Source organism: Sinocyclocheilus rhinocerous, unplaced genomic scaffold (assembly GCF_001515625.1).
Source record: "Sinocyclocheilus rhinocerous isolate Xijiao unplaced genomic scaffold, SAMN03320098_v1.1 scaffold5, whole genome shotgun sequence".
NCBI lineage: Eukaryota > Metazoa > Chordata > Actinopteri > Cypriniformes > Cyprinidae > Sinocyclocheilus > Sinocyclocheilus rhinocerous.
In genome coordinates this window covers 920,670-930,699 of record NW_015661874.1, presented here as the reverse complement: position 1 = coordinate 930,699, position 10,030 = coordinate 920,670, and the positions used below count along the sequence as shown (strand labels likewise).

The window sequence follows — 10,030 nt, the reverse complement described above, 5'->3', positions numbered from 1 at the left end:
GATATATAGGCTACTTTTTTTTTTTCTAAAACATCAGAAAAACATTATTACTCTGGGTTCTATGTAATATTGATAAAAGAAAGATATGGGTAAAGTACACCAGAGGTTTTAATGAACCGGCATCAACAGTAGCACACACCATATGTGGGATAATGTGGCAATTTTAATGCAATTTTTACTTAATTTTTATATAAATGTGGTTATACTGTGTAATCACAAGCAGAGTAACTTGGACAAATGCAATATAGGTGAAGACAATAACTGCACATAAGGTGGAACAGGCTTTATTTATTTGGCATTTCACAGTACAGAATTTCAAGTGTCATAATATTTATTATAAAAAATTTATTTTATCTCAGCATTATATTGACAGTGTTACACAGCGATACATTTTGCTCAGCTCTGTGATTACTACTATAATCTGGTGTTGAATATAAGCTTATCCAGGGGTTTGGCTTTATTGATAAGATGATGTGGTAGAAAGGCGTCGTTTTCAGTCAGGAGCTTTCAAATTTTTTTCAAAATCAATATAAAGCATTAATAAATTGTTCGACAGAAAACAGAAAAACATTTTAAGAAACTTTCATATCTTGCTATCACCCACTGGGACTGTTAATGCACACATAACTTGTTCATCTGGTATTTTTAAAAAGTGACGTGACATGTGGCCAAGTATGGTGACCCATACTTGGAATTAGTGCTCTGCATTTAACCCATCCAAAGTCTGCCGGTATGAGACTCGAACCCGCAACCTTTGGGTTACGAGTCCGACTCTCTAACCATTAGGCCATGACTTCCCCCCTTTTTTTTTACAAAAAAAAAACACCCAGTATTGTAAGGACATATACTTCATTTTACTCTTAATTTCAGACATAAGCTGTAAAATAGTAAAATAATCTTTCATGCAAGACTCTTTTAAATCAACACACTTGCCTGGACTTATAGGTAGGTTTAGCTATTGCACTTTATGTGTAAGATTTATTTAATGTCTGACCTCAGTCACAAATGCGCCCAGATCATTATATAAAAATTAATATGGTTAAGTAGGTACACATAGACTATATGTATATTAGACTTGACGTCCATCAAAAGTAGGCCTACTGACGGACGAGAAATCTCTGAAAGCAATCCATGAACATTAAGCCGGTCTGTGAGTCTCCGTTCGACATTTATGTTTTTATAGTACCTTTATATGTTGTCTTAATTCTTGGCGTCATATCAGAATCAATAATCAATCAAACATTTACAGACGATTTCGCGATGTTTCGCATTAGATCAGTTAGCTGTTTCCCAGGCCGTGATGCTGCACTATTGTTTGTTTGGGATAACAACACGTGGCGTCGGGCCGTTAAAGGCAGAGTAAGCGGTCCTACTTCTTGCCTTATCTTTCCGCAGACGTTTTCCTCTTTTGTTTTTTTATCCGCCATCTCTATCTTTCTGTCGCTCGGCTCGGCTAATGCCCGTCCCATGCACTGAAAGCGCTCTCCTCCACATCACGAGTAGACACGCCCCTTATTGCTGATTGGCTACAAGTTTGTTTTGCTATTCGGCCCGAATCAGTTTTCTAAAGTGTTTTTGAAAAATCACATACCCTGCCTTTAACGGATGCCTGTCTGAAAATAATCCTACACTGGGATGTTGGATAGTGTTCGCCCTGATACTTGCGCATTTTAAATGTTTAAATGACTCAATGCATTGTAAATGTTCCCAATTATTGCGGTTTTCCCACCCGCGGCTCTCTGGTTTGGTTTGGCGCGCCTGACATTTTTCCTTCAGTTTTTGCGCGACGCCGGTGTCGTGCCGAAAATTGATCGTCTGCCGAAAAAGGACTGAATGAGCTACTTGCTTGCAATCGAGGGTTATATTTGACAGATTATAGCTCATGCAGTCCTTTTTACCTATTGAAATACCTTTAAAAAATGGCAAATAAAACCCATAAAATGCAATGCAAGTGTAAAAATGTTTTACACTTGCCAAAAAGTGATTACAGGCGCCAATCAGTTTTCGGCAGACGATCAATTTTCGGCACAACACTGGTAAGCGTTTTTATTAGTTCATTCCGTTTTGTTTCTAAGAATGCATAAAGCTAAATTACACACCACTACTGCACCAATGAGTGTTGTAACAACACCAGTTTACCCAGTTAAAAACCAGGAACGGGGTAAAATAGCTAGCCTATAGGACCACCACCATCTCATGAGACGATGTGTATTTGATTAAACTGAGAGAATGACTACACTCTGTAGTCAGAGCCTTTTTATTTGCTCTTTTGAATTGAAATGTCTTCTATATGTTTAACATTATGAATAAAAGTTGAAATGAAATAACAACCATTTTAAAGCAGTAAATGCATGCTTACAAATGATGTATGCACAAAATATATTTAAAATACAAACCACCCTACTGGGTTAAAACTATAGCACAATCTCAGTCTATTTGACATTGATTCAAACTGTCATTTTCTAAACTACATTAATTATCAGATAAATATGCAAATATAAGAAATGTGAGCAACATAGAGCAAATATTTAAATTACAGACAAAAAAAAACAAAAAAACTTGTAGGCCTAAAAATGTGTCTTTCAGTACCCAGATGTCTTCTTTCTAACAGCTGTGCCCTTGCATACTCATCCTGTGACTTCACACCTTTGTGCACTCAGACAGATGTTGGCTTCTGCGGGAGTTAGTTTTAGTTTTAGCAGACATTATATTTTGAGACGTCAGAATATTCTAGCCATCACAATTAAAACGCATATCCAGTGTTTGCACCATTTTGCAGACAAAATAGCCTTCTTTTGTCTGTCTGTATGTCTAGAACAAATGTAAATTACTTGCAAGTTACAGCATGATATGAAGCTCATTTTCATTTCATTGGATGATTATTGTTATTGTATGCTGATTCATACATTAAAGAGATAATTAAATATTTAGCATATTTGTTGACTTTAAAGGAAAAGTGGCTTGGAAATGTCTGCCATCAGAAATGATGATAAAGAGGCATTTCATATTGTTATTAAAGAATGAATCAACACTGGTTGGACTCAAATCCATACATACCTGTTGATCAATGTACCTTAAAATGTATTTTAAGGCTCATTACAGCTTTTTTTAAATGCTAGAAACAGGTGTCCTATTTGGAAACATATTGACACCATTGGAAAGGTGTCTTTTTTAACTCTGTGCCAGCATATGCAATAGATGGCCCATATTTCAATCCCCTATTTTAATACATTTGGTTTATTCTAACCTTTAATTAAAGCTGCAGTCCGTAAATTTTGCCTCTTTGTCGCCATCTCTGTTTGAAAACCTGGAATTGCAGCAGTGTGCGGAATTATCTAGCTTGCGTGGTTTGTGAGTCGGACTCGGCACGGCTCCAGCGCGGATGAATCTAATGTTTTGAGGAGTATTGTGTGTGTGGCAGTCAGTCACCATACCGGTGTGGAATGGATATTCACTGTACTTCGCAATCACAGATTCTAGCCTACGTCTTGGAATATGACCCAAATAATAATTTTCACCATATATTGCCATCTGAACAAGTAAGTAACAAGTCTGCCACGTTTGTTCTGACCAACTGAGGAAAAAAGCATTACCATAAATCTCGCTACCAATGGTGATTAAATCTAAAGATCGGTTAGCTCATATCACATCAAACCGTTCAAATTATTATTATTGTTTTACTTTATTCTCAAATGATTAGTTAACAACATCTGCATTGGTGACTATGAGTATAGTGTGTATTCGCGTGTAGATTTCAATTTCTGCACAGTCTAATCTAATTGTCATACTCTTCGAATTTCATATTAAGAAATTATTTTAACCCAAAAAGCAAATTATGCTCCCTTCGAACTGGTTTTCTTTAAAAAAACAAATCTTTGTAATCCCAGGCTATCTGTAATCAGAAGCACATTTATAACTGGAATATAATTTAATTTCATTCACATGTGTTTCATAAACACATAATCCTTTATGGATTACAATCCGCCATCAAAATGATACATTTAATTATTCTGGCTGCTGTGAGAAAAGGCTATAAACGATCGGCCACCTGCAGGATCCTCACATGCGGTAGCCTAGTAGCCGGGACAACTTCTTTATGTTTACAGACGTGACGTAATGACGCAGTGCCATGCTAAACCTACCCGTACCACTCGAATTAGAAAACATTATTATAAACTAACCATTGTGAATCGGGCTAAAGTAAGGCGATAGTTTTGAACACTGGCTGGTTATGTACTTGCTCAAATATTGATTTCGGATCATTTTTAACCAAAAACATTACGGACTGCAGCTTTAATTATTTAAAGTTTTATTTTAATAAAAAGTCCCCCATGAATAGCTTGCACCAATTGTACCCAATGGCAGAGCTTGGCAGCTGGCCTGTTTGGAGACTGTCTGCGCCCTCAGGTCAATAGGGGTTCATATATGCTTCTGCAATGGAGCAAGTGGAGACTTGCATTATATGGTGGCCAAAGGGCCATTTTTGAGGCTCCAGGGCCATCTCTACACCAGTTTAAATGGTATAGTCCAGTTTGAACACCCCTCCATATTGAGCTAAATTGGAAGAGCCTCTTTTGCAGCGTTTGCTGGGAAGAAGTACAGTCGGGATTGGGACTTTGGAGAGGAGGTAACAATCTAAAGAGGTAAGAGGAGCTGTGTTCTCCAATGGCCAGGCCACTAATGGGTGGATGGGCTCATTGGGATGTACATTGGCCTGATGCATGCCAATATATGGATTTTTACAGGTCTTGGCATTGTGTCTGTATAGGGTGAGAAGGAAATATGGAGGGAGCTGCTAGGGGGAGCTATAGCAGGGCAGACAGCAGCTGGCTGAAGTGAGCTACTCCAAATGGGCTTCAGACTCTTTAAAATACTCACATTGGTTGGGAAAACAAAGGAAGATGTTGTATTGTTGTGCTTTGGCTTGATAAAGATGGTCTGCAATTATTGGGTCTTGATCCCTTGGCTGCCTGTCCAAGGGAAGTGGCCAATTTGACAAGCAGGCAATGCTGTAGAAAAGAAAGAGAGGAAACATTTTAATGATGGTCCCTGATAAATAATGATAAATGATCAAATGTGCTATAAGCATGTAAATCATAAATATTGTTGTGTATTTATGTGATTTTGCAAGATTATTTTGACAAATTAGCTTAATAATGCAAAAAAAAAATTTGCATTAATAATGTGATCCTCCAAGCTCTCAGTACAATCCTATCATAGCCAACAGTTCGGGTTTTAACCCTGAAAGGCAGCTGCATTATACAGTAGCTACTATCACATCACAAGGCGTAATTGTTCTGTGAAGTTTAATTCACGCCCTCTTATCTCATAAATTAGAACTACTACAATTTTTTGTCCCATGCGCAAGTGTACATGTTAAACTTCCCTGATTGAGGATAATTGTTCAAGTAAGTGCATGAATTTGACAAAGCTTCATACAGCAGTCTCAATGAAAGTCAAAAGTGACGTGACATGTGGCCAAGTATGGTGACCCATACTCGGAATTAGTGCACACACACAGCAGTGAACACACACACACCGTGAACACACACCCGGAGCAGTGGGCAGCCATTTTTTGCTGCGGCGCCCGGGGAGCAGTTGGGGGTTCGGTGCCTTGCTCAAGGGCACCTCAGTCGTGGTATTGAAGGTGGGAGAGAGCGCTGTACATTCACTCCCCCCACCTACAATCCCTACAAACCTTTGGGTTACGAGTCCGACTCTCTAACCATTAGGCCATGACTTCCCAATGCTGGCCTGTTAAAAAAAAAGAAGTGTTTTTTAAGTTTTAACATAAATGATCTTCTGTAGAATTATGCCATAATATTCCTGTGAAGTCATATTACTTATTGAGCCATAATGTACATTGACATTAAAAAAACATTGATAACGTGTGGATGTGTCACTATATTTCACTGCTTTAAGAAGTTGTAGTTTAGATATTCACTTGCCATGCGAACACTTGACATTCTCACCTCCAAAAAAAATTATTATTTTTTTTTTTAAATTGCATTTTATAACTGTTTATGCTTCTGCAGAGTTGTAATGCCATAATATAGGCTTTTGAAAAGTCATATCTTTACTGAGCCATGAAGTGATATGAAAAACTTGTAGAACCTGTAGAATCGATGCTATATTTTAGTAGCGGAGCACAGATTTAGTTTTCTTGCCATATTCTTGCCATTTTCACTGACCCGTCCCGTATTTATGTTTTTACATGTCACAAAATATGATCTTTTCCAGTAAATGTTTTTCAGTATCAGTAGAACTCTTTCACTTTGTCACTCACAGTCAGTCACAGTTGTTGTTTTTTCTTTCAAAAAATGGGGCTTCCAGTATTACTAATATATTTTTGATGCCATACTGTGTAGCTTCTAATTATGCCATAATATTCAGATGAAAAGTCATATAATTCAATAAGCCATAATGTACTTTGACATAAAAAAAAAACAACTGATAATTTGTTGACGTGTCACTGTTTAAACCTAACAGGGTTTCGCAGTAAGGCACTACCAAAAAGAAAATAAAAAAAATAAAAATAAAAAAAATAAATACACACCTTGTCTGGAAAATGATAGAATACTTACTGTGTGAAACATCTGATAACATCGTAACTGATACTACCAAGATTCTCACTAATCATTCTTAGAATTTCAGCAGATAACTGGCCCAAAACTTTCTAAATATGCTTTGCGAAACGTCTTTGACTTCACTAAAAGTTCTTTCCTTTTTCCCCCCCTCTATTCTGCCAGGAACTTGGAAAGAAAAGAAAACAAGATCTCCATTTGGGACGTCCAGTTTTTCTCACTGCAACGTAAGAGCTCATTTTCCTGTCTTAACTGTTAGAGAAGACACCCATTCTCTGTTAAACGAAGTGAAAATGTGACCTTTTCCTCCATACAGTGCACATTATTTTATTAACTGTTGAAAGAAATCTCCCGGCACTCTATTTACAAAACGAACCCACACAAAGCCCAGCTCACACCACGCATCTGTCATGAACTTGGCTCTTACAGCTGTTTAAATGGCAGCTGACATGCACAGTTGCCCGACAGCCTCTTTTTTCACACTATGTTCATCTTTTGTTTATGATTTAGTGGGTTATACTCACTTAACCAGAAAAGCCACAACAAGACATACCTGCTTCCTACATTTTTACACACTCACTGCCTCATTCATGAAGCACGAGTGGAATGAATAAAATCTTCTTATGTAATTGTTGCGTTTAATTGACAGTAAGACTAGTTTTACAATCTATACACAGTGTGTTTGATATCTGAGGACTATAAACTGTTTTTCCACATACACATACTATATTGTTTGACTCATGCATTAATATTAGACTAGTCAAACTCACAATTTCCTCTTTTTTTTTTTTTAAACAGACAAACTAAATGTTTTCTAATTTACTCATCTGCTCCCCCTAGTTATTCATTCTTGTCTACAGGATGCACAACTGAACTTGGCAGAACGCATTGCAGCCATTTTCCATGCAGGGTGTGTATGTTCATCAGAAAGGGGATTGCGGAAAAGCTGCATACTTTTTTCTCCTTCTAAACCAATCAGCATTGCTGTGGTATGAGTCACTCCCACACCCTACCCTTATATGACAAAGAGGGGGAGGGGCTGTTTCTCAGATCGGACAGTGAAATGGTGGCTGCTTGTACAAAAACAGCAGCAGCACCATTAGCAACTGAGCAGCTACAGACGCATTTACAGGTAAGATCCATAGCTTAGAACATTCTCCTGCTTCTCGATTGTGCTAAACATGCATCCTGTGACATAAATATAGAAAATTTATGCTGCTTCATGTAACTGAACATTGCTGTTCGTCTAACCCTCTTGAGCTAATTGCTAATTGTTAGCCTGTTTACAAGCCATCCTGTCATTCATTCAGTGTAGAAACCTATTTTACCAAACCGACAAAGATAAACTAAATGTTATAGAACAAATACTTTGTTGCATTTAGAAAATATTTTCATTTATAGCAAGGAAAACTTGAGTAAAGCCTCAAGTATGACATCATTCATTGTGCCATGTGGTTTAATAGGTATGTCAAGCCCAACATGATTATCAACTGCATTGTTTTAGTTGTAGAATTACTAGTTTTGTTTGTTTTACTGAGCAAACTGGTTTTTGTTTACTATTAAATAATCCGTCATTTTGTGTTTATTTGAGTCAATACTTCCATTCTGAAAACACACAAATCTGTAAATAAAATGAAATGCTGTATATAGGTTTAGATATTTTACAGTATACTAAATAACTTTGTTCCTAGTATGAAAGTTCATATTTTTGTTACCTATTGGGAAAAAAAGATACAGTTGAATACTACTGCTCCGGACACCACAGATTCAGAACTGGACAGCAACCTTTTACAGTCAAAGAAAGAGAAAATATAGTCCTATTAGAAAACCTACAGCTGTCTTTTAAGGTAGAATCTAATGGTCATTGAACCTCACGAGTAACACTGTACATAGGCTACCCAAATAAAAGCACAAGAGACTTGACTCACAATTGATTCCAATAGTTAATAGTTAACCAGCTAACAGTATGTTACTCTAATATGTATAAAAAATACAAAATGCCCACAAATATTAAGTAAAATAGTCAATTTTTATTTGCACTGAGCTATTTTATAATTCCGTACTGAATGAAATGAAAGTTTACATTCCACAATGCATTTCTCTTTTGACACTACAAGTCAAAAATAGCAAATTGTGGAATTGCCCTCTCTATAATGTCTACACACTATGCTGAAGGCTACAGCTTTCAAAGCAAATTTTACAATTTTTTCCAAAGTGAATAAAGATTACTGGAATATGTTTCACAAGAAAATACGATTTCAGTCCTTCAACTTCAAAATGTAAAGTTTAATTGTTTAATGTTGTCATTTCTTTGTAATTATTTGTGAAATTTCGAAAGGAACATTGTTTCAAAGCCATTTTTTTGGTGTATAACTAAAATCAAATGTCCAAGGAAGCATGCCAGTTTCAAACTTGAATGTTGTTCAGGACAGAAGTGTTTGAGTATCATTATGGTCTGTGCTGTTTTCATAAGATTCATTAAGAACATGTCGTCTTCTCATTTCAGTATCAGCCAAGACTGAAAGCCTAGAAGAACCAAAGTCCAAGATTCAGACCCATCTATGGCAGAAAAACAGCAGATCAAAGTGACTGCGGTCAAAGTGCTGTGCTATGTGGAGAAAATCTCCTCCTTCGCCTCAAACATAGATCCTCTCTTTGGGATTGTGACTTCAGTGGTCGGGGTGGTCAGGAAAGGCCTCGTAGATGAGGAGGACCATGAGATGGACAAGGACTTCAAACAGATCCATGAGAAGCTGGAAACCATCTCGGAGAAGAACAAGCAGACCCTGCGGCAGATCCGCATCAACGAAATCAACGAGAATTATGGTAAACACGAGGAAGTCATCAAGCATCAGTACAACGCTTTCATCACCATGGTGCAAAGAGTAAAACTGGACCCTGAGAACTCGGATCGTTACATGGAGGAGTTTGTGAAGATCTACGAGAAGGATGAGATGGACATGAGCTTAGATTTGTATTACCGTGGTGTGAAAGGTTCCGCTTTGTTTGGGAGGCCCATCCTGCAGGTTTACCTGGAGAACTGCCAAAGAAACAAAAAGGTGATGGAGGCTCGCTGCTCTCACATCGCCCACCTGTTCTACATCGGTCTAATGGCACTGATGGCCTACTACACCGTCAGTGAAGATGACGAGGATGAAGTGAGAGAAAAATGGGCCCCGAGGGTCATTGAAATTCAAGCCAAGATGCAAGAAGTCCTGGACCAATGCACTGAGGAAAACTGAAGTGGGAACATTTCACTGAACGATTGCGGAGACAATCCACTTCATATGCTGAAAGTTTAAGGGTCGTGAGTAATCTTGAATTAGGAAGTTTAAATAAATCGTGTGGGGTGTAAAATGGGTGAATCTTTTCCTGCTTGCCAATGGACTTTTCAATGCAATACTAAAGTAGTGCAAAGTTCTTAACACTGTATATCGCAGTTAAAA

At 37.5% G+C, this 10,030-nt stretch overlaps 1 protein-coding gene across 1 annotated transcript; it reads left to right on the top strand.

The window, feature by feature from the left end:
* The first annotated feature begins 7,637 nt into the window (after window positions 1-7,637).
* On the top strand, window positions 7,638-10,030 carry LOC107726666 (uncharacterized). The gene is made up of 2 exons (XM_016536332.1): window positions 7,638-7,716; window positions 9,091-10,030. Exon 2 carries the CDS (start codon window positions 9,146-9,148, stop codon window positions 9,824-9,826), a length of 681 nt encoding a protein of 226 aa, XP_016391818.1. The 5' UTR covers window positions 7,638-7,716; window positions 9,091-9,145; the 3' UTR covers window positions 9,827-10,030.